The 25,143-nt window shown below is 46.5% G+C and overlaps 1 protein-coding gene across 10 annotated transcripts in view; it reads right to left on the reverse strand.

The window, feature by feature from the left end:
* Positions 1-25,143, reverse strand: part of CHD3 (chromodomain helicase DNA binding protein 3) — a 1,503,198-nt gene that overhangs the window by 455,804 nt on the left and 1,022,251 nt on the right. For all 10 annotated transcript variants that reach the window (XM_069218663.1, XM_069218665.1, XM_069218664.1 and 7 more), the window contains one exon: positions 20,071-20,156. In XM_069218663.1, coding sequence (XP_069074764.1) covers positions 20,071-20,156 — 86 coding nt within the window. The remainder of the gene's footprint in view (positions 1-20,070; positions 20,157-25,143) is intronic.

Below are 25,143 nucleotides of genomic sequence, written 5' to 3' on the forward strand. Positions count from 1 at the left end.
TTAAAGAAGGGATTTGTCTGGACTGAGGCTGCTGAAGCAGCCTTTCAAAGCTTAAAGAGAGCCTTCACCCAAGCCCCCATCTTAAGACATCCAGATACCACCAAGCAATTTATAGTAGTAACTGATGCTTCTGAGAGAGCCATCGGAGCTGTCTTACTCCAACGACAAGAGGATGATGGCCTTGAACATCCTGTTTTCTATTTGTCTCATATCCTTTCCACAGCTGAACAACATTATTCCGTACTTGAAAGGGAATTATTGGCTCTGAAAACAGCCTGCCTTGAGTGGAGGCAGTTTCTGATGGGTTCCAAGGAACCATTTGAGGTGAGGACAGACCACCGTAATTTACAATGTTTAAGAAATTTTGTATGCCAGAATAGTCGTCAGGCCCGCTGGGCCTTTTTCTTCAGTCAGTACGATTTTTATATTACATATATTCCAGGATCCCAAAACATTCTGGCTGATGCTCTGTCTCGCCGATATCCAGAGTGTTCTCCTTCCTCATCCCAGTATCTTCTAGAACCCAGTAAGATCATTGGAGTGGCTCAGTCTTTCCTGGAAGAAGTACAACAAGAATACGCCAACCAATCGGACCATGACATGGAAGAACTAAGACCATTATTGTACAAGAAACAAGGATATTTTTATTACCAAGACCTGATATTCCTCCCTACAAACAAGGTGCAAAAGAAAGCATTACAAATGTGCCATGATTCCCCTGTAGCTGGTCACAGAGGCATCAAAGCCACACAAGAATTACTTTCACGATTTTTTTGGTGGCCTACCTGGAAACTGGATGTGGAAAGATACGTTCAGGCCTGTCCCATATGTGCCCAAGTCAAAATACCTCACACCAGACCGGCAGGATTACTACAACCTTTGCCTGTTCCATCGGCCCCATGGCATACTATCTCTACTGATTTTATGTGTTCGCTCCCACCATCAGCAGGAAACCGGGTTATCATGGTCACAGTGGATTCTTTCACAAAGATGGCTCATTTCACTGGCCTAAAAAAGCTGCCTACTTCCCAAGAACTAGGTCAAATATTCATAGATCATGTCTTCCGTCTCCATGGACTTCCACATACCATAATCTCTGATAGAGGACCTCAGTACATCTCCCGATTTTGGAAGCATTTTTGTAAAATACTGAATATGAATAGAGCCCTGTCTTCAGGGTTCCATCCTCAGACCAACGGACAGACTGAGCGTCTGAACCAAGGACTAGAGCAATATCTTCGATGCTTTTGCAATTCTACCCAAAGTAACTGGAGCACTTACCTCTCTTTAGCTGAATTTTCCTACAATAACTCAGTCCATAGTGCCTCCAAGGTCACTCCCTTTTTCTGTTCCTATGGTTTTCATCCTACCTCTTTCCCTACTTCTCCACAATCCAACTCTCCTCTACCTGCTATTAACTATTTCTCCAAACGCCTTCTCCAACTCCATAAACTAATTCGATCTAATTTGTTACATACCAAGAGGTATATGAAGAAGGCTGCAGACAAGAGACGTACAACCAATCCAAATTATCATCTGCAAGATAAAGTCTGGCTCTCCTCCAAATTCTTGCCCTCACGTCTCTCTCAAAACAAGTTCACACCTCGTTACTATGGGCCTTTCCGTATTCTCCAGTTGGTCAATCCTGTCACTGTCCGTCTTCACTTACCCCATACATGGAAGATCCATCCGGTTTTTCATGTTTCTCAGCTTAAACCTTATGTGCCTGATCCTTACTCACGTCAGTTTCCTTGTCCACCTCCTGTCCTTGTGAATGATGCTCCTGAATATGAAGTGCAGGAAATCTGTGACTCTCGTCTTTTTCATAAACGACTTCAGTATCTGATTCATTGGAAGGGTTATCCTCTCAGTGAATGTTCATGGGAAGATGCCTCTTCCGTTCACGCTCCTCTCCTGACTCAACGCTTTCACTGTTTATTCCCTCTTAAACCTGGGCCTTCGGGAGGGGGACCTACTGTCGCGCCGCGCGGTGCGGCGCGAGCCGAGAGCTCGACTTCGACCGGGCGTTCGGCTCGGGCCGCGCACCGCGTTATTAAGACGCGGCGCGCCCCCAGCCTCTCCTGCGCGTTTCGAGGCCCCAGATTTGCTTGGGGCCTCGTTCTTCCTTCTGCCTTTCACTGTCCCAGGGGTCTCTGAACCCTCTTACCTGTTTTTCTTCGTTTCTTTGTCCTTTCTTCTGTTTGCAGTCTGTTGTGTGCCTTTCTTTATGTCTTTTCCTCCTTCCCAGATTCCTGTGCTTTCCCAGCATTCCTTGTTCCCTATTCTCTATGGTTCCTCTACTATTCTGTTCTATATATTGTTTCCCTATCTAAGATGGTGTCCTTTTACTTCCTGTGGGTCACTTCCTGTTTGTTGGTATATAAGGGCTGTGTTTTTCCTCTTTCCTTGCGCTGCAACACTTTCTGCTCAGTTGGTGTCTTCGCTCCTGATTTCCTTGCCTTTTGGTTTTGGACTCAGCATTCTGTATTTTCTGATTTTTGCTCCTTTTGGATTCCTGTTTGTTGTTCTTGTTTTTCTCCAGGACTTTTCCTGTTTGGAGGTTTTTCCCCTTGGAAGGGGTTTTTCCCTCTGGCGCTACTTTCTGAAGGGCACGGTCTGTTCTTGGTGTCTCCATTGCCTACAGCACCGTGGCTACCAGAAAGAGTCGCCCCTTTTTGGGCCAAAGCCGAACATTGAAGATTCACGCCACCCGATCTGCAAATTCCAGGCGCAAGCAGCACGTGAGTCGTGACACTAACTGCTTCTGAAGTGTTCTCATGTGGAGATGGCAGTTTGGTATCAACGGAATGAATGTGGAGAGCATCCCCAAAAAAAGATTTGTAAATATGGACAGAAGTGGACTTTCTTTTGCTGAGGCAGAGCGCTAGACTTCGAATCCTCTTCTGCCTGTCCAGAGAGGCGAAAGCTTTTGCTTGTTCTGTATCTAATACAGCTCCTAGAAAGGTGATGTTGGTTGACGGCGTTAGGTGTGGTTTTTGGTAGTTGACTGAGAGACCTAATCTCTGGAAGAGGGACAGGCATATTGCTGTGTCTCTGGCTGCTCTGGACGCTGTATGTGCTTTTATTAGCCAATCGTCCAAATATGGAAACACTTGAACTCCTTTTTGTCTGAGGTACGCTGCCACTGGAGCTAGGAACTTGGTGAACACTCGAGGAGCCGATCTCAGACCGAATGGAAACATTCTGAATTGGTAGTGGGTGCCTGCAACCTTGAAGCGTAAGAATTTCCTGTGGCTGGGGTGAATAGGGATATGAAAATAGACGTCTTGGAGATCCAAGGCCGTCATGAAATTCCCCTGGCTGAGCAATTGCAATACACCCTAAAGAGTGATCATCCAAAATGATTGTTTTTTCTGGAATTTGTATAAACATTGAAGATCTAAGATAAGTCGCCAGTCTCCTGTCTTTTTCCGGATGAGCAAGAATCGAGAGTAGAAGTCGGTTCCCCTCTGATACTTCGGTACAATCTCTATTGCTCCCTTGTCTATCATATTGGAAATTTGTACAAGGAGCTCCTTTAAGTGGGCTGGTTGGGGTCCTCATGCTGGTACTTCTGGAGGAGGTTGCTGAAATTCCAGGATATGCCCTTTGGTTATAATATTGAGGACCCATCGGTCTGAGGTGATCTGGGACCACTGGTGGGAGAAGCTGGAAATTCTGCCCCCTATTTGAGTGTTGGAATAGGGGTTGGAGGCAGGCACTTGGTAGAGGTCAGTCTTTTCTGGCTGTGTCCTTGCCTCTATAAGTAGACTTTCCTCTTGTGGTATGTCAGTAGGCTGCAGATGGTGGTTGCCGATAGGACTGTTACTGTTGCTGATTGGTGGCTGAACAAAACTGGCCCTGGTAAGGTTGGTACTGCGGATACTGGTGCAGGCCACCGCTCTAAGAATATAGTCCTCTGCCTCTTTTCCCTCAAAAGGGCTGCCTTTTGAATTGTAGATCACCCAATGATCTAGCTGTGTCCGTTTTTATTGATTGAAGCGCGTCATCGACGTGCTTGCCAAATAGTAGCTCCCCATGATATGGCATATCCAGAACTTTCATCTGAACCTCCGGGCCGAAGAAAATGGCCTTTAGCCATCCCTGTCGTCTTAATACTGCCGTTCCGGCTGGCTGGCAGAAACCTGTGGATGGCATATCTATTGCACAGTCTATGATCTTGGTAGAGATCTTTTCTCCCTCTTGTAATACCTTCCGAGCTTCAGCTCTAGCGTCCTCGGGAAGGAGATTACAGTACTGGGAGCTGCCCGACCACATCTGTCGATCGTATCTGCCTAGAATCGCCAATGAGTTTGCTGCCCTGACCGTTGTAGCCGCCATTTTGAAGAACTTTTTCCCTATCGCACCTAAGCGCCATCCTTCCTTATCCGGGGGTGCGCAAAGTGGAGAGGATGGATTTCTGGACCTGCGATGGGCCACCTGAGATATTACGGAGTCAGATTTAGATTGAACAATTAAACAAGCTGGTGCATTTTCCGGGGGCTTTTTATTTTTTTGTCCAGCCTAGGAAGTACTGCTGGAATGGAAGATGGGTCTGCATTACTTTAAGGCCCTCTTCCCAGATGAGGTCTACAATCGGGATCACAAGAACTGACTTCCTGGTGTATTCCTTAAATTCATAAAGGAAGCAATCCGACTGTTTAGTTACAATGGGAAGCTGGAACCTTTTAGCTGCTCTTTCCATTACGCTATGGAACCCCCCAACATCCTGTGGTGGAGAATCTACTGGTGGCAGCGTAGAGGGGGATGGTGTTTGCATCTGGTAATCATCCCATTCAGTGGGGAGTGAGGCAGTGTCCTGTATCTCTCCTTCTTCCTGATCTTCTTCCGAGGAAGGTGGATTGTTTTCGTGAGGTGTAGATGGAGGTGCTAACGGTACTGTAGGTACTTGAAACTCTAAGGATCGGTCTCTGGGAGCAGGACTTAACGGTAGTTGCAGATGCTGCAGCGGAATGGTTGATCCTGGTGGTGGGAATCTACTGTAATATTCTTGCATCATATGCTGCAAATTGGCAATTAGAGACACTGCCATCTGCACAGTTGAGTTGCGCTGTTGTTCTTGGGTGCGTGTGTGTTGTTGATCTTGAAACGATTGCTGAATATATAATCCTTCACACTCTTCCTCCTCCTCTTCCTGGCATTTAACTCGTAGGTCTGAAGGCCTATGTGCCACCGGAAACAGACTCTTGTCTGAGTACTCATCTCCATATTCCTCTTCATCCTCATCAAGGAGATGTCCTAGAGGTACGGGTAACACCTTACTAGGTGAGGTATGTGAAGATAGCAATGCCTCTTGAGTGGATTTACATTTTATTGTTTTTAGTCTTAAGGGCAAAAAGGAAGATCTTCCTGAATCCACTGTCGTCGATGGTGCATCTGTGGTGAAGAAATGGTGTGCTCGTCAACGGTGCCCTTGTCGTTGGAGCCGTCGTCAACGATGGGGTAGCTTTTGGAGTTGCCTTCGACGTAGCTGTCGTTGACAGAGCCGGTGTAGTCGGAACTGATGTTGACGGGGTTGTCATCGACGGAGTCATAATTTGTGGTTCGCATGTCAATGTTGACAGAGCTGTCGACAGTATGTGCATCGCCATTGTAGTAGATTTTGATTTCTTACCCGTCAAGGATGTTATTTCTTCGACATCTTTCTACCCTGGGTCGGCAAAGAAGACCCATACTTAATGCTCACTGATGTTTTTGTCGTTGATGGAAACGGTGGCAAAATTATTATCATGGGCGACGATGGCGCTGTGAACGTTGCCGTTGCTGTAGTAGCAGATGGTACGAAACCTGTCGTTGACGACGTGCTCGTCCACGGCCTCGTCAACGAGACTGACATTTTTTATGTCGATGGTGGCAAAGAGCTAGATGGTTTCTTAATTTTTATTGAAGTGGCAGCTGGAGTGGAAGGTTCGGAACGAACTTTCTCGCCTTGTCTCTTTGAAGTAGAAGGAACTTCCTGCTTTGAAGTAGAAGGAACTTCCTGCGTTTTTTCCTTCAGAGAGTGCACTTTTTTGGCTGCCTTACTTCTTTTTGGAGAAAAACTCTTCACAGATCTTTTCTTCTTTCTTGATGCCACAGAGGTGTCGCTGTCATCAACATCATAGATATTCTCTCTGGATTTATATTTTTGAAGCCAAAGCAGGAGCCTGGCCTCTCTGTCTCAAAGTTTTGTGAGGAAAGGTTCTACAAATTTTACAATCTTTAACCTTGTGCTCTGGGTGAAGACAGTAAATGCAATCCATGTAAGGGTCATCACAGTGAAGCCTTAGCTTCCCATAGGTGTTGCAGGGTCGAAATAGACCTTTCTTTGCTGTAGATATGTTGTAGAAGTCACAGCTGTCGAAGTAGAAAAAAGTATTCAAAAGATTTCCTGTCAGGAAAAGGTAAACTGAGAAGAGCTTAGGGAGACTCCCTTCACACGACTTGCAGTAGAAAATCTGAGAGACTGGAGCCTCTTTGCTGAGGGTTCTAAAGGATGCTCTCACCTGATTGGCTGAACTTTGGGTCTTTTCTAATAACACTAATAAGCGATGAAAGTGAATGTATTTTTCCATTAACTTCCATGTTAAAATGTAATCTACTGCTTTCTATGTACCGTGGGACTCCTACTTCGATGACGTGGAATGATACAAGCATGTGAATCTATGAAAGATACCCCAATACTGGAGAACTTTGAATATTATGTTTATGTTGTCAGCACTTTGGCAATTTACTCTTTTGCAGCAACAAAGAAAATTAGTTACTTACCTGTAACTGCAGTTCTCCAGTATTGGTATCTTTCATAGATTCACATGCTTGAATCATCCCCGTCGTCGAGGTGGGAGCCTCACGGTAAATTTAAATATATAAAAAGCAGTAAGTCAGTAAAAATAAAACCAGTAGGCCCAAGTAGGCCTCATAAGGTATTTTACAGTCTATCCACTTTGTTTTGTGAAAAGACCCAAACTTGAGTATCAACCAATCAGGATTCAGCCCCTCCCAAACACTCCCAACAGAGGCTGAATTCCCTCAGATTTTCTATTAGGAGTGTGAAGTTTAATATCTGTATAATAGGGGAGCCTCTGAGGGGAGGAGGGCGGGTCGCATGTGAATCTATGAAAGATACCAATACTGGAGAACTGCAGTTACAGGTAAGTAACTAATTTTCTTCTCCAGCATTGGATCTTTCATAGATTCACATGCTTGAATCCGAGTAACGAGCAGTAATGTTTTCTTACTTACTGAATTACATTGACTGTAATGCCATCGTAATTCTATACGTGATGTGATTCACATTAGTTCAGTTTTAAATATGCACTTACATATAATTATATTTATATTCACAAACATACGAATATAAAAGCAAGAAAATGTGTGTGGCAAGAAATCCTGACACAGTCTATGCTATTATTATGGAGAATACGACACGTTAAACAGTAGAAGAAAATGAACCATTAATGACCATACCTCGAGTGTGGTGGTGGGATGTGTAAGAGGCTCACCTTAACGAAATAGATGCCTCAGCACTGCTTGTCCCACTGCTGTATCGACCTGGTTTGTCTCCTCTAAACAGTAATGTCTTGTAAATGTGTGTTGGCTGGACCATGTTGCTGCTCTACAGATGCTATGTAGTGGTACACCTGCAAAGAGTGCCGCTGAAGTGGCCACCGATCTTGTAGAGTGGGCTCTCACCTTGGTGTGGAGCGGCTTTCCTGCTTTTGAATGGCAGAATTGAATCGCCAGGCCAATCCATCTTGCTAAAGTTTGTTTGGACACCGCGTGTCCCTTCTTTGTTCCGCCGAACGCTACAAATAATTGATCCGACTGGCGGATGGCGTGAGTTTTCTGTAGATAAAACTTTAAACATCTTTTAATATCGAGAGAATGTAATGTTCTTTCCGCCACTGTTTGCGGATTTGGAAAAAAGGTTTTTAAGATGACTGGTTCATTTAAATGAAATGTTGAGGGAACTTTCGGAATGAATTTAGGATTTGTCCGCAGGATGACACCTGAGTTTGTAAACTGGAGGAACGGCTGTTTGATGGTGAAAGCCTGAATGTCACTGACTCTCTTTGCCGAAGTAAGAGCTAACAGTAACGCTGTTTTCCATGCCAGGAATTTTAGGTCAGCCTTGTGGATCGGCTCAAAAGGAGCTTTCATGAGTTGCATCAACACAACATTCAATGACCATAGAGGCGGGGGTTTCCTAATTGGCGGGAAGACCCGAAAAAGGCCCTTCATAAATTGTTTGACAATTCTTGTGGAACACAAAGAGAGTCTATCTGGTGATCTGCGGTATCTGGAGATTGCTGCCAGATGTACCCGTATGGAAGAATATGCAAGTCCTGATTTTGCCAGGAGCAGGAGATATGGAAGTATCTGTTCCGGAGTAGAAGATAAAGGATGTATATTTTCCGCTGCACACCAAACACAAAACCGTTTCCATTTAAGTCTATAGGTTTTGTTGGTAGTGTCAGCTCTAGCTTTTGCTAAGATGTCTCTACACTCTGGGGAGATTTTGAGATTTAAGTATTCATTGTGTTCAGGAGCCAAGCCGACAAATGAAGAGACGACGGATGTGGGTGTGTGACTTGTCCCTGGTGCATCGTTAAAAGAGTCGGACTCTGTCTGAGTGGTAGATGTGGTCGTTCGGAGAGCATGAGGAGCTCCGTATACCATATTTGTCTGGGCCATCTGGGAGCTATGAGTAGAAGTCGACACCCCTCCGTCTTCATTTTTCTGATGACTCTCGGAATGAGCGGGATCGGAGGAAAAGCGTAGGCATAAACTCCTGACCATCTCATCGAAAACGCATTCCCCCACGAATCTTTTTGGGGAAGCCAACTTGCGTAGAACTGGCATTTCTTGTTCTCGAGAGTGGCAAATAGGTCTAAGTTTGGTTTGCCCCATAATAGAAACAGGCCATTGAGAGTTTTCTGGTCTAGCTCCCACTCGTGATAAGGAATTACTGTCCTGCTCAAGGTGTCTGCTAGAACATTGATCTGTCCTGGCACATGCTCCGCTTTTAGTGAAATATTGTGTTTGATGGCCCATGTCCAAATTTGTTGGGCTAGCTGCGAGAGTTGTAGGGACCTTGTGCCTCCTTGCTTGTTTATATAAAACATGCTGGTCATGTTGTCCGTCCGGATTAAGACGCTTGAACATTGTATCTTTGGCAAGAAAGCTTTTAGAGCTAAGTGTATTGCTTTGAGTTCTAGATAATTGATGTGGAGCTGGCTCTCTTGCTGATTCCAGATTCCGCTGATTTGCAGGTCCTGGCAATGTGCACCCCATCCTTCGAGAGAGGCATCCGTTGTTACTATGTAACTTGGTGTTTGAAGAAGAAAAGACAGCCCTTTTGAGAAATTGGTTGGAGTCGCCCACCACCTCATAGTGTTCTTCATTAGAGGCGTTATGCGAATCTTGTCTTCGAAGGAGCCGAGGACCTGTGTCCATTGTATGTCCAATTGCTCTTGCAGGGGTCGCATATGGAGCCTGCAATCTGGGACTAGCGGAATGCACGATGATATCATTCCGAGCAATGATTTGTAGATGCGGACTGAAACGAACTTTTTTCTGGATAGGTTGTTTGCCAACGAGGTTAACTTTTGTTTCCTCTCGTGTGATGGGTACGCTTTGCTGCGTACTGTGTCCAAAATTGCTCCCAAGAAACTCAATTCTTGTTTGGGGTATATCTGAGATTTCTGGTAGTTGACTACAAACCCCAGGCTGTGTAACAAATGAAGGCAATAGGAAATATGATTTGTTACTTGTAATTTTGAGGGTGCCTTTATAAGCCAGTCGTCCAGGTAAGGGAAGACCTGGATACCTGCCTGGCGAAGATGTGCTGCTACTGGAGCTAGCATTTTTGTGAAGATTCTGGGGGCTGATTTGAGACCGAATGGTAGAACCCGGAATTGGAGGTGCATACTTCCTACCCTGAACCTTAAAAATTTGCGATGGTTGCGATATATGGGGATATGAAAATAAGCATCCTGGAGGTCTAGGGATGCCATCCAATCGCCCGTGTTTAGGAGACGCAGGACATCCTGCAACGTTACCATCCTGAACGATTGTTTCTTTAGAAACTTGTTTAGTGCTCTCAAGTCCAGGATGGGGCGCCAGTCTCCTGAGGGTTTCTTGAGAAGGAAAAACCGGGAATAGAATCCCTTGTTCCTTTGAGATAAAGGGACTGGTTCTATTGCTCCTTTTGTTAGCATTATCCTTACTTCCCTGAGAAGTTGGCTCAACCTCAGAGGCGGTGTACCCGATGGAGGGACACTCGGTGGTGTTTGGATGAATTCCAGAGTATGACCTCTGGTCACCACATCTAGTACCCATCTGTCCGATGTTATAGCCTTCCACTTGGGGAAATAAGAATTGATGCGACCTCCGACCTTCAATATTGATTGGGGAGGTGTTGAGATTATCCGCTGGTCATTGCTTCCTGCCTGTATCTCTTGCTCGGGCAGCTCCTCTTCCTCTAGCCGGATGTTTGTAAGCTGCGGCTGGTGGTAATCGATAATGCTGCTGTTGTTGATGGTGCTGATGTCCTGGTCCTGTGGAGGAAGATGTATATTGTGACCTGTATTGTTGGTATCCACCTCGAAAGGAGTAATTACCTCTACCCCTTGCTCCACGAAAAGGTAGTTTTTTATATTGCAGGGTACCTAGGGATTTTGCCGTATCGGTATCCGTCTTGATAGCCTGCAGCATATCATCGACATGTTTGCCAAACAAACTCTCTCCATCGAAGGGCATGTCGAGAACACGAGTCTGGACTTCTGGTCTGAATGAAGTAGCTTTAAGCCACCCTTGTCTGCGCAGGACTGCTGCTCCAGCTAATTGTCGAAAGCCAGTGAGGGAAATATCTTTTGCACTGTCTATTATCTCTGCGGAAACCCTTTCTCCCTCCTGCAAGACCTTTTTAGCTTCCACCTTGATATCTTCTGGCAGTGAATCTACAAAAACGGACATGTCTGCCCACATCTGCCGATCGTACCTTCCCAGGATGGCGAGGGAATTTGCCGCCTTGACCGTTACTGCAGCAACCGAGGAGAATTTCTTACCGATATTGTCTAGTCTCCTTCCCTCTTTGTCTGGGGGAGACGCAATAGGTGTAGAGGGGTTTTTGGATCGTCGTTGAGCCGCCTGTGATATAACCGAGTCAGGTTTCGGTTGTGAGACTAAACAGGCCGGAGAATCATCTGGGGCCTTGTATTTTTTCTCTAGCCTTGGCATTTGTGAAGGCACTGTTGCCGGGTTTTTCATTGCCTTCAAACCCTCCTGCCACAAGAAATCCACAATAGGTATGGCTCTTACAGATCTCTTTGATGGCTCTTTAAAGTCATACAAAAAACACTCAGTTTCATGAGAAACAATTTCCAGACCAAAACGTTTCGCCGCTCTCTCTATGATATTATGGAAACCTCCTATGTCTTCTGGAGGAGAATCCACTGGAGCTGCTGGAGGTGGAGATGGTGTGGGAACGAGATAGTCGTCCCATTCACTAGCCGCTGAATCTGCTAGCTCGCCCTCTTCCCTTTCGTCGTCCGACGAGAGGTAAGCTTCCGGAGCTTGGCTAGTTACAGGTCTACTAGCCTGTGGCGTTTCGGAAACATTAGTAGTTTGAGCTTGCTGGTAACTCTGAGGTCTAGGTGGCGTGGACTGAGTTGACGGTGGGAACCTTTTATAGTAGTCCTTCAACATATGTTGTAAATCTGTCACTAATGTGCTAGGCATAGCTAGAGGCGATGGTTGGTTTGCCTGTGGATAAGATGTTGAAGCATAACTATGCTGGTAATGTTGATCCTCTTCTTCATCAAACTCTTGACATTTGACATTTAGTTGGGACGGGCTACTAGCTGCCCCAAACATGCCTTGAACATCATCATCCTCATTGTCTAAAAGATGTTGCGGTGGGTATGGCAGCACCTTACTTGGTGATGTATGCATCGGCAAAATGTCAGATGGCTTGTCCCCTATATTAATAAGGGAAAGGGGTAAGAATCTGGTGGAGTCCTCATGATGGTATGAGGAATGAGCTGGTGAAATGTCCAAAGGTTTGTAAACTGTTAATGCTGTGGTGATCGTAGGATCCATCGTCGACGGTTCCCTCGTCGACGGTTCCCTCGTCGACGGTTCCCTCGTCGACGGTTCCCTCGTCGACGGTACTGTCGTCAACTGTACTGTCGTCGACGGGTCTCTCGTCGACGGGTCTCTCGTCGACGCTTCCGTCCATGACTGCGTCTTTTCCTTAGTCGACGGTCCCTTCGTCGACGGGTATTTTAGCGACGACGGTCGCTTCGCCGACGTAGTTTGCGTAGATGGGAGTGCCCTGGATGATTTGTGAACCCAGGAGGCCTCCGCTGTCGACGATGTGGTTGCCGACGAAGCTCTTTTGAAGATTTTTGCAGTAATAATCGTCGTCGACGACAAAGGCGACGACGTCATAATCATCGGTGAGGATGGTGTTGTGAACGTCGACGATACCGTGGTCGCTGTTACCGTCGACACGGTCGTCGACGGTTGTTTTTTCACCAAAAATAGTTTTTCTGACTCTTTTTGTGGTGACAGAGACAGGGATGGTTTCTTTGAGGTGCTTTTCCGGTGTAACGGCGTAGTAGGTTCTGAATGAACCTTTTTTGGTCCATGTTTAACTGCCTCTTCAGTTAAGACTTGTTTAGTCTTTTTGTGCATTTTTCTTGGTGGTTCATCCGCACTTCTATCTCTCTCACCTGTTCTTTTCTGAGGGCGAGAAGATTGTGGTGACTCTTCGCTGTCTGATGAAGGATGCTCTAAGGCTTTCTGTTTTTGCAGCCATAAGAGAAGTCTACCCTCTCGGTCTTTGAGGGTTTTTTGACTAAAGGTGCAACAGATTTTGCAGTCTCTCACCTTATGGTCTGGATGAAGGCAGTAAATACACTTCTTATGGGGGTCATCAATATGTAGTCTCTTCTTCCCACAGTTGTCACAGTCTCTGAACAGACCCTTCTTTGCCTTTTCAGACATAGTAAAGTTGTAACTAGTTTCCTGAGAGAAAAAACAATCTTCAGTCAGAAAATAGGAAAAAAACTGAGCAGAGCTCAGGGAGACTCCCTTCACACGACGTGCGGTAGAAAATCTGAGGGAATTCAGCCTCTGTTGGGAGTGTTTGGGAGGGGCTGAATCCTGATTGGTTGATACTCAAGTTTGGGTCTTTTCACAAAACAAAGTGGATAGACTGTAAAATACCTTATGAGGCCTACTTGGGCCTACTGGTTTTATTTTTACTGACTTACTGCTTTTTATATATTTAAATTTACCGTGAGGCTCCCACCTCGACGACGGGGATGATTCAAGCATGTGAATCTATGAAAGATCCAATGCTGGAGAACAAGTTGGTTACCTTTGGTAATACCCTTTCTTGTTAATACTATATCTAACTATGGATTTATCACCTTTTGAATTTCGCCAGGATCTGGAAACTTTTCAAGCAATTGCTCCAGCAGGCCAATGGGGGGTGCCATCAGACTCTACAGAGGCCCTGTCCCATTTCCATAGGTGATGCAGTACAGCAAAGAAATAATGGGAGTAGAACGTGTTGCCCGTTTCCTTCTCTGGGACTCTCTGTATTGACCCTTAAGCCATCAATGACTGAACATCTTTGGCAAGGATGAAAGCATGCCCTGCCGAAGTCTCAGTGAAAAGAGGAGGAACTTTAGGGGCTCAACAGAAAGGGAAGGGTGTAACCATGACTTACAATCTGAAGGATTCACTGATCTGAGGTAACTGCATAGTTGGGCAGGTAAAAACAAATTACTTATCTTTGATTACACTCTTTCTGGTGGGTACTCTATCAAACTGAAAATGTATCACCTTTCAAACATCCTCAGGTGCTAGACCGGTTCTGGAAGATTTTTCAGCTTAGCCACTCTCTGCCAATAGGTGGCATTGTGCAGCTCTGTATCGACTCCACGCTACTCAGGAAGTGGTCAATGAGACATACATATGTGCTACCCACGTGTGTGGACATCAATTTCTTTATGAACACTGTCTGCGCTGTAGGATACGTAGCCCAAAAGAACAAGTAACTTACCTTGGTAATGCTCTTACTGATGGATTCTCTTTGTTATCACAGTTTCTTTATGTTTTTCCCAGGTGTCAGATTGGATTCCAAAACTTTGAGCAGTACCCCTAATCATGGGCAGGTGACAGACCATATTTTGATATCAAAGTGCAAACGTAATGGAGAAGATTAGCCTCCTTGCCAAGCACTTTAATTCTCTACCAGACAGGTCAGTAGGGAAGGCATTCAGGTTTACTTCACTACTGCAAACCACACTACAAGACTTTTAGGTGTTGGATGCTGAGTCAAGAAGCCTTGTTTACCTGGAGATTGCCTACATTGCCTAGCCAGGGAAGACACAATGGTGGTGCAGAGCAAGAGTGTATGGCAGGCCTTCACTGAAAGAAAGCAAAGGCTCTGAAGTTGAAGGGCCGGGTTGTAAAAGTTTGTAAGCATATTAGCCTTAATTTCCCCAGCTGTGAACTGCTGGTCCAACAACTTTGATGCCTTATGTGCTGCTGCAGCAAAGGAGATGCCTTGTCTGGTGTGGGTTCCCAAAATAAAGTACAATTCTGTCTTGGGTGGAGTTACCAAGACAACTAGTGTTTTGGAAGTCTAAAGGCAGTCCATCATTAGTACAGTGAGGGGGAAACAAGCTGTCTGCCTCCTCCTCATCATGTAGAACATTCTGATGGTCCTGTATGCTGTTCAGGTCAGAGCCAAGAATGGCCTCAAGGCATTAAAGATATTGGCACCAAGGAGGAGACACTGCTGGAGAGGCCTCCAACACGACTGACTGTGTCTTAGTATTTAGTGAGACCTAGCTGAACATGCCTCTGGATTTGAGATTAGTATTGGTGTTGGATGTGGAGCTGGCAGACTTTACACCAATACCACCTATATTCGTCATGGTCTTTGGCAAGGGAGTGGAGGAATGGCCAGGCACCAGACTGGGAAGAAGTCTAATGGAGTCAGTCAATGCTGGGACAATTAGCACTGGCAGAAGTCAGACTATGGGACCTGGCAGATTCATGGGACCCTAAGGTGAGCCCAGAATCATCTAGAAGAGTGGCAGTATTCCTTCTTGAAGGCCTCTACCTACTGTGGAATCGAGTATGGCCCAGGATATTAGGTGTGCATCAACTCCAACTATGGAATTGGGTAGAAGTCATACTAGTGTCATGGACTGCGCTCTCTCTACATGGGGTCAGAGCAGTGGGACAAGGAATATCATCTGGAGTGTAAGGAAATACCTTCCTTGGCATGGTTACCCCCTGACGTTTTGTCTTTTGTTGATGCTAGTTATGATTGAAAGTGTGCTGGGATCCTGCTAACAAGGCCCCAGCACCAGTGTTCTTTCCCTAAAATGTACCTTTGTTCCCACAAATGGCACAGCCCTGGCATACAGATAGGTCCCTTGTAACGGGTACCCCTGGTACCATGGCCCTGTGGCCAGGTAAGGTGTCTAAGGGCTGCAGCATGTATTATGCCACCCTAGGTACCCCTCACTCTGCACATGCACACTGCCTCACAGCTTGTGTGTGCTGGTGGGGAGAAAATGACTAAGTCGACATGGCACCCCCCTCAGAGTGCCATGCCCTCAACCCACTGCCTGTGGCATAGGTGAGTCACCCCTCTAGCAGGCCTCACAGAGCCCTAAGGCAGGGTGCACTGTACCACAGGTGAGGGCACAGTAGCATGAGCATTATGCCCCTACAGTGTCGAGGCCAAACCTTAGACATTTTAAGTGCAGGGTAGCCATGAAGGGTATATGGGCTGGGAGTCTGTCAATTACGAATTCCACAGTTCCATAATGTTTACACTGAAATCTGTGAAGTTTGGTATCAAACTTCTTACCACAATCTTAGAGATGCCCCCTGTATACCAGTCTAAACACCAGTGTTAGGCTGCCCAGTTCCTGTCAGCCTGCCACAACCAGACGGGTTTCTGGCTACATGGGGTGAGTGCCTTTGTCACTCTGTGGCCAGGAACAAAGCCTACACTGGGTGGAGGTGCTTGACACCTCCCCTGCAGGAACTTTAACACCTGGAGGTGAGCCCCAAAGACTCATGCCTGTTGTTACAGCGCTCCAGGGCATCCCAGCTAGTGGAGATGCCGTACCCTCTGGACACAGCCCCCACTTTTTGAGAAAAACAAGGAGGAGCACCCACCAGTCAGGACAGCCCCTAAGGTGCCCTGAGCTGAGGTGACCACTGTCTTAAGAAATCCTCCATCTTGTTTTTGGAGGATTCCTCCAATAGGAATAGGGTTGTGCCCCCTCCTCTCAGGGAGGAGGCACAAATAGGGTGTAGCCACCCTCTAGGACGGTAGCCATTGGCTACTGCCCCCCAGACCTAAACACACCCCTAAATTAAGTATTTAGGGACGACCCTGAACCCAGGAAATCAGATTCCTGCAACCTGAGGAAAGAAGGACTGCTGACCTGAAAGCCCCGCAGAGACGACGGAGACAACAACTGACTTGGCCCCAGCCCTACCGGCCTGTCTCCCAACTCAAAGAACCTGCACAGCGACGCATATAGTGGGACCAGAGACCTCTGAGGACTCAAAGAACTGATCTGCACCTAAAAGACCAAGAACCACCCGAGGACAATGGCACTGTCCAAAATCTACAACAAAGAAACCAACTTTAAAGAGACTCCAACTTCCCGCCAGAAGCACGAGTCTTCACAATGTGCACCCGACGCCCCCGGCTCGAGTTTGGAGAAACCAACACCGCAGAGAGGACTCCCAGGTGACTCCAACGACATGGACACCCTGAGTCGACCTCCCAGCACCCCCACAGCGACGCCTGCAGACAGGATCCAGAGGCTCCCCCTGACCGCGACTGACTGGTAACAAGGGAGCCCGACGCCTGGACCAAGCACTCCACCCGCAGCCCCCAAGACCGAGAGGAACCACCTACCAATGCAGGAGTGACCAGCATGCGGCCCTCATCCTAGCCAAGTTGGTGGCTGGCCCGAGAAGCCCCCCTGTGCCCTGCCTGCATCGCCTGAGTGACCCCCGGATCCATCCATTGTTTTTAACGACAAACTTAACATCTACTTTGCACACTGCACCCGGCCGCCCCTGTGCTGCTGAGGGTGTGCTTGTGTGTGTCCCCCCCAGTGCTCTACAAAACACCCCTGGTCTGCTCCCCAAGGACACAGGTACTTACCTGCTAGCAGACCGGAACCGGAGCATCCCTGTTCTACAAAGGCACCTATGTGTTTTGGGCCCTCCTTTGACCTCTGCACCTGACCGGCCCTGTCTTGCTGGTGCGGTGGCTTTGGTGTTGTCTGGATCCCCAAAACGGTGGGCTGCCTATGCCCAGGAGACTAACTGGGTAAGTGCTTTACTTACCTGAAAAACTATTACTAACCTCCCCCAGGAGCTGTTGATTTTTGCACTGTGTCCACTTTTGAAATAGCTATTTGCCATTTTAACCAAAACTGTGTGTACTACTGTTTTAAATCAAAGTTCTATACTTACCTGTGTGAAGTACCTTACAATTTATGTACTAACCTACAATTTGAATCTTGTGGTTCTAAAATAAATTAAGAAAATAATATTTTTCTATATAAAAACCTATTGGCTTGGAGTTATGTCTTTGAGTGTGTGTTCTCATTTATTGCCTGTGTGTGTACAACAAATGCTTAACACTACCCTCTGATAAGCCTACTGATCGACCACACTACCACAAGATAGAGCAGTAGTATTATCGAATTTTGCCACTATCAACCTCTAAGGGGAACCCTTGGACTCTGTGCAAACTATCTCTCACTTTGAGATAGTATATACAGAGCCAGCTTCCTACATGTGGTTATTAGTATACAGCAGAAATAGTGAACATTTCCTCATTGTGTTCTTCGAGCTGCTGTTTTTTCTCCCTTTCTGGTGGTACCTACCTGTTTATCAATAGGATATAGGGCACGTCAAATTGTATCAATTCCTGGAACCAGTAAATTGTTATTCCCTGTCATTGTTGAAGGTAATTTAAGATCTTCCCAATCACATGATGCTGGCATGCTGTTAATGTGTGAGTGGCGGCGGGCATCTACAAAATGTGTTATGACTCTTCGTGGACACCCACATTTTAACCCAGTTACACCCCTTTCCGTCCTGCAGGTGGTTTGGAGTACGAAAACTGCTGTTGTTGTTCTGAGTATCACTGAAGAGGGTAAGGTCAAAGGTAGTACTTATGCTACTGTTGACAGTGATTACACCTCCTTCACGATGGATATCAACTTCATCTTTGCACCCCAGGAACAAGCTGTGTGTAGAGAAATTGCAAGACACCTATGTATCTAGCTGTCTCTGTTTCAGTCTTGATATGCTGATGGGCATTATCCACCTTCCTCCCAAAATGAAAATTTCCTTCGGATTTCATTAAAATTCTCTGTTTTGGACCCTAGGGTCACCGTTCAGCTAACCACAAGCTGTGTAAAGTATTTAGAGACCAAGCCTATGACTGACTGTATCAGTCCCCACAGATGAAGTACACTCTCCTTCCCGCAAGACTGTCTTAGCATCATTCCTTCTTGTCTTCAAGAATGAGCTAGATAAAAATACAGTGGTACATCTGTCTGACACTTTTGCCTATAATGGCAAGTGTCTTGCTCATCTTTAATGGATTTGACTGACCATTTTCCCGAATCTGTCCACCTTTGGCTTTCACTGTACAAAGCTGGTATTCAAGACTGGATTTCTTGAGCACCACTGTGTGATACCACTCTTTATTGTTGTGGAACCGAAAAGTGATGATAGAAGTCTTGCAACATGGCTAAAAGCTGTACAAACATCACACAGGATCTAGGCCAGATAAAGTTATTGATATTAAGGTTGCTTATCATATTGTGGATAGTAGTCATTGCAATACCTTGGCCAGTATTGTTCCTGGTCTTGTAGGTATGGATGGTGGCTCTGTTGGAAGCTCATCAGAGACCTTGCTTGGTGATGTGTGAACTAGAAAATGCAGTCACTTTTGTGGAAGTGAAGATGGTAACAGAGGGAACCTTTTTTCCATAATTCTTCTTAAGGTGTTGGGGAAAGTGTCCCATAGAAGAGAGGAACATCAAAGTTGTTGTTAATAACTAGGTTGTCATATGAAGTGAAGGCAGCAGCAGCATAAACTGCATCATCAACGTCTTTACTGATGATTAAAAAAATGACTGTGCCATGCATGACTCATCATTCTTCCCCGAAGAGACTGGTGTTTTTTGAAGGCAGCATACTCCAAGTGTCTCTCCTTACGTTCTGGCCAAAACAAGTGTGGCATACTCTGTAAGGAATCAATCAATCAGTTTTTGTAAAGCGCAACTACTCACCCATGAGGGTCAAAGCACTGGTGGTGGTTCTGAGCCTCATTCGAAGAGCCATATCTTGAGGATCTTCCTGAAGATGGTGAGAGATGGGCTTTGTCTGAGGTGCAATGGCAGGTTGTTCCAGCTCTTAGCTGTGAGGTATGCGAAAGATCTTTCTCAGGCGGTTTAGTTCACTTAGTTAGTGGTGGGAGTGACAATGATATGGGCACTCTTGAAGATCGTCCAAGGCCACAGGAAACACAGGACCTTAAGAGACCTTTTCCATAGATGTCTCTAGCATGATATCAAAGTTAGATTCCAGAGACCAAAAAAAAAAAAAACTCTCTCCATGAGGATAGGCTTCAGGAGGATATGTACAAGAATACCTACGGACATTTTGAGTAGAAAAGGTTTGTAAAGTACACTAATGACTCCCTTACATGCAACCTTTAGTAGAAATCTATGCTATGGTGGCCTCTAAGGTGAGTGTAGTGCTCAACCCATTAAAGCCACCAAATATGGCTCAATTAGGTGAATGTACAACTATATAACCAGAAAACAGTATTGTTTGCCTGTAGGCTTGTTTATAATGTTTACTGCTATATACAGAATTAGCATGTCACTCTAGGAAGGATCCAGTGCTGGAGAAGCATGACACTATGGTATATTACACTGCATGTTAATGTCTTCTCTGCAAAACACTTTGTAACAATTTTCTTACCTCTATGTTGCCACCAACACGTGCCAAAAGTGGGGGCAGAGGTTTATCTTTCTCATTCCGCAACTGCCGGCGGGACTGTCGGCGCCCTGCAATAAGAGAGAGAGGAAACACTCCATAAGATAAAAGCTTGAAGCCACTTTTGAACACATCATCAAGAAATGCCAAGAAAGCAAAGGCATTTACAGTTTTTGAAGCACTGAGTAAGGGACAGTTATGGACACGGCCCAGGTAAAGAAATTAGTTACGTACCTGTAACTCCAATTCTCCCGCACTGGTATCTTTCATATATTACATACTTGAATCACTCTCCTTTGTCATGCTGGGAATTGCCAAGGTAACTTTAAACAGCAGTAAACAGTGGTAAAAGGGCCATAGGCCTTAACTACTATTTTTGTTTGGTAGCACATTCACCTCATATTTTCTGTTGCAAACAGATTTTTATTGGCATACACTGCAAACATCTGCATTGCTGGAAACATGAGGATGGAAAGCTGGGTTGAGCAAACAAAATAAGCTACAGTATGGACCACTGATAGTACATCGTCTGTGATGGAAAGTTCAGGTCACTAAGTAGGGCAACAAGGTAAATTTTCACGACAGTCATAAGTCCAAAAATCTAACATCATACGGAGTACAATAACATAATACACTCAGGTTCAACATGTTATATCAACCGACAAGCAATCAATCTAAACATCAATCCCCACCCTCGTCCCACAGTCTCCATTCCTCTCTCCCCACTCCCAGAGCAGGCAAAAGGAGAAAATACAAGAGAATAATGTAAGAGGATGGGAACCATCCCCCACCAGTAGGCAATTTCCATGTCAATGGGAAGATGAAACCCAGGGTCAGGATTCAAGCACTATCACAGTAGGGATCAGCCAGGGGGACATATACACCATCCATTGAGTCCCTAGACAGGCACTTCATATTCACTCTCACTGCCATCTCCTTGAAAATCAGTCAGCATCATGTACCATGCTTTTGCAAAAGGCTATGGGCCTCCTATCCTGGCGTGCCTCTCAGAATAATGCTATTCCCTCCCATGTCACCCAGCACCAAACATCTGCCCTCCAGCCCTCCAAGCGAGGTCCCTCAGCGCGTTTCCAGAGCATAGTAAATCTACCCTTAGGCAGCACGAGCGCTAGGTCAATGAAATGAGTAGTGACAGTGTACCTAGTAGGGAGAGGGAAGAGACTAGTAGGCGAAAACAGGGTGTAGGTGTGGGCGTGAATGTACATCTGTGGCTTCTCCAATAGGAGGTCAACTGGGGGCAGCTCCAGAGCATATGAAGAATCTCCACAGTAAGATAGCACAGGCAATCAAGAGGAGTTGGCGCAAAACAGAAGCTAAGCTTCTGGGGTGTGAGGTATGCCCTATACAGGATGTAAAATTGTATCAATCTGAAGCATGCATTCTGGGAAATCTCAGGCACCACCTCCCACGCTTTGGCCTAGTCTCCATTTGACAGGGGGAATCCCAGGTAGTTTTCCGAGCAGTCTCGTAGTACTGTAAGGGAGGAACAAATAGCGTCATGCAATGAGCTATACAATCATGAGACCAGCAGTGGAGGAGCTGGGGTTCCATTCCACACCCATTCTAGAGCTTGTGTATAGCTGCAGTTAGGGTGCCATAAAGTAAAATCAGCTAAGGGCTTCCCCTCTGAGAATAACGCACACACTGTTTCTATCCCGACCTCTTTCCAGTCTAACAATCACCTCTCCTCTACCCCATGCAGCTGTGAGATTAGTGACTGGAGTGGAACCTGCGGGGAGCATAAGGGTCGTACCTTCACTGAACCATGGACCTTCAGCCCACCCGCCCATAAGTCAGTGAGGATTTATCAACCTTCAGGAGTACAAGGGTCCAAAGCTGCCACGCGCTTGAGGCGTCTGGCAGTCACATTAACTCCGGGGCCTCCCTCCTCAGGAACCAAGCCATGAACTACTGCATCTGTGCCGCAATAGAAATCAGACGCATTCATCCCACCCTCAAACGGTGCATGAAGCAACTTGGCCAAACCAATTAATCGCTGCCAACTTATTCCATACAAGATCAATAAGGATGGAATCGAGGTCCTGGGATGTAGACCGCAAAATCACTACTAGGAGTACTGCAAGAAAATACAATAGTGAGGGTGCACTATCAATTTAACCCAGCAATGTGGCTCAACTGTGGCAGGGTCATCCAAAATACCAAGATCTAAAGCATGGTAGCCACTGCCGTCCCTGTATTACCTTCTGGGAGATCGGGGAGAGTTCAGAATACTTGGACTTTGAGGTACTGTGCCACTGTCTGTTCCCAACGCATGTCTTGCAAGTCCAGGGGCTTTTTCCTGTCACCACAGATTGAAAATATACTGTTTTTCTTCCAGTTCACTCGAAGGCCTCATCTAAGGCCACAAGGAAATCTGTTGCCCTTTTAGGTTCTTTGTGCAAGTCGCATAAGTAAAGCACCATATCCGTCTGTGAACAGGGAAATAAAATGGGTTGCTGCATAAGCCCGAATACCAGTAAAGGACAAGCTACCTTGTGCTTTACATGCCAGGGGCTCCATCACATTAAAAAAAAACAATGGGGAGAGTGGGCAATCCTGACGAGTTTCATATCTCATAGCACACTGCTACAACATTGAGCGGAAGGTGCAAATCCTGGCAACAGGCTGTAGGACGGTGGCTCTGTATATACTATTTCAAAGTAAGAAATAGTGTGCACAGGGTCCAAGGGCTCCCCTTAGAGGTAAGATAGTGGCAAAATTAGGTAATTCTAATGCTCTATTTTGTGGTAGTGTGGTGAGCAGTAGGCTTATCAGAGAGTAGTGTTAAGCATTTGTTGTACACACACAGGCAATAAATGAGGAACACACACTCAAAGACTAACTCCAGGCCAATAGGTTTTTATATAGAAAAATATATTTTCTTAGTTTATTTTTAGAACCACAAGTTCAAGATTTGAAGTAAATACATAAAATGCAAGGTACTCCACACAGGTAAGTTAGGAAATTTGAATTAAAGCAATATCATATACAGTCTTTGTTAAAATGGCAATAAGCTATTTTAAAAGTGGGCACAGTGCAAAAATCCACAGTTCCTGGGGGAGGTAAGTAATGGTTAGAATGTGAGGTGAGTAAGACACTTACAAGTCTCAGTTCCTGGGCATAGGCAGCTCACTGTTGGGGGTTCAGGGCAACCCCAAAGTTATCACACCAGCAGCTCAGGGCCGGTCAGGTGCAGAGGTCAAAGAGGTGTCCAAAACACATAGGCGCCTATGGAGAACAGGGGTGCTCCATTTCCAGTCTGCCAGCAGGTAAGTACCCGTGTCCTCGGGGGGGGCAGACCAGGGGAGTTTTGTAGAGCACTGGGGGGGGGAACACAAGTAGGCACACAAAACAGACCCTCAGCGGCACAGGGGCGGCCAGGTGCAGTGTGCAAAGCATGGGTCGGTTTTTGAATAGGCTTCAATGGAGGTACCCAGGGGTGTACTCTAGCAGTGCAGACAGGCACAGGGGGGGGGGGGGGTTCTCAGGACAGCCACCACCTGGGCTAGGCAGAGGGTTGCCTGGGGATCACTCCTGCACTGAGGTTCGGTTCCTTCAAGTCCTGGGGGCTGCGGGTGCAGTGCTTGGTCCAGGCGTCGAGTCCCTTGTTACAGGCAGTCGCGGTCAGGGGAAGACTCTGGATTCTTTCTGCAGGCGTTGCTGTGGGGGTCCAGGGGGTGGTCTCGGGCTACTCACGGGGTCGCAGTCGCTGGATAGTCCTCCCTGTGGTGTTTGTTCTCTGGATCTCGAGCCGGGGGCGTCGGGTGCAGATCGTGAAGTCTCCCACTTGCGGCCGAAAGAGTGAGTTATTTGGAAGTTGCTTCTTTGTAGTTCAGGTTGCAGGAATCTGATTTTCTGGGTTCTGGGGTGCCCCTAAATACTAAATGTAGGGTTGTGTTTAGGTCTGGGAGGGCAGTAGCCAATGGCTACAGTCCTGCAGGGTGGCTACACCCTCTTTGTGCCTCCTCCCTGTGGGGAGGGGGCACATCCCTAATCCTATTGGGGGAATCCTCCAAAACTAAGATGGAGGATTTCTAAAGGCAGGGGTCACCTCAGCTCAGGTCACCTTAGGGGCTGTCCTGACTGGTGGGTGACTCCTACTTGTTTTTCTCATTATCTCCTCCAGCCTTCTGCCAAAAGTGGGGGCAGGAGCCGGAGGGGTGGGCATCTCCACTAGCTGGGATGCCCTGGGGTGCTGTAACAAAGGGGTTGAGCCTTTGAGGCTCATCGCCAGGTGTTACAGTTCGTGCAGAGGGAGGTGTGAAGCACCTTCACCCAGTGCAGGCTTTGTTCCCGGCCACAGAGAGACAAAGGCACTCTCCCCAAGTGGCCAGCAACTTGTTGTGGCAGGCTGGCACAAACTGGTCAGCACCACACTAGAAGTCGGATTGGTATTCAGGGGGCATCTCTAAGATGCCCTCTGGGTGCATGTTACAATAAATTGCACACTGGCATCATTGTGCATTTATTGTGCTGAGAAGTTTGATACCAAACTTCCCAGTTTTCAGTGTAGCCATGGTGCTGTGGAGTTCGTGTATGACAGACTCCCAGACCATATACTCTTATGGCTACCCTGCACTTACGTCTAAGCTTTTGCTTAGACACTGTAGGGGCATAGTGCTCATGCACATATGCCCTCACCTGTGGTATAGTGCACCCTGCCTTAGGGCTGTAAGGTCTGCTAGAGGGGTGACTGGCCTATGCCACAGGCTGTGTGAGGCTGTCATGGCACTCTGAGGGGAGTGCCATGTCGACTTAGTCATTTTCTAGCCACCAGAACACACAAGCTGTGAGGCAGTGTGCATGTGCTGAGTGAGGGGTCCCCAGGGTGGTGTAAGACATGCTGCAGCCCTTAGAGACCTTCCCTCACTAAAGGGCCCTGGGTACCAGGGGTACCAGTTACGAGGGGCTTATCAGAGTGCCAGGGCTGTGCCAATTGTGGAAGCAAAGGTACAGTTTAGGGAAAGAACACTGGTGCTGGGGCCTGGTTAGCAGGGTCCCAGCACACTTTCAATCAAAACTTAGCAGCAGCAAAGG

The sequence above is a fragment of the Pleurodeles waltl genome, chromosome 12, assembly GCF_031143425.1.
Source record: "Pleurodeles waltl isolate 20211129_DDA chromosome 12, aPleWal1.hap1.20221129, whole genome shotgun sequence".
In the NCBI taxonomy this organism is placed as follows: Eukaryota; Metazoa; Chordata; class Amphibia; order Caudata; family Salamandridae; genus Pleurodeles; species Pleurodeles waltl.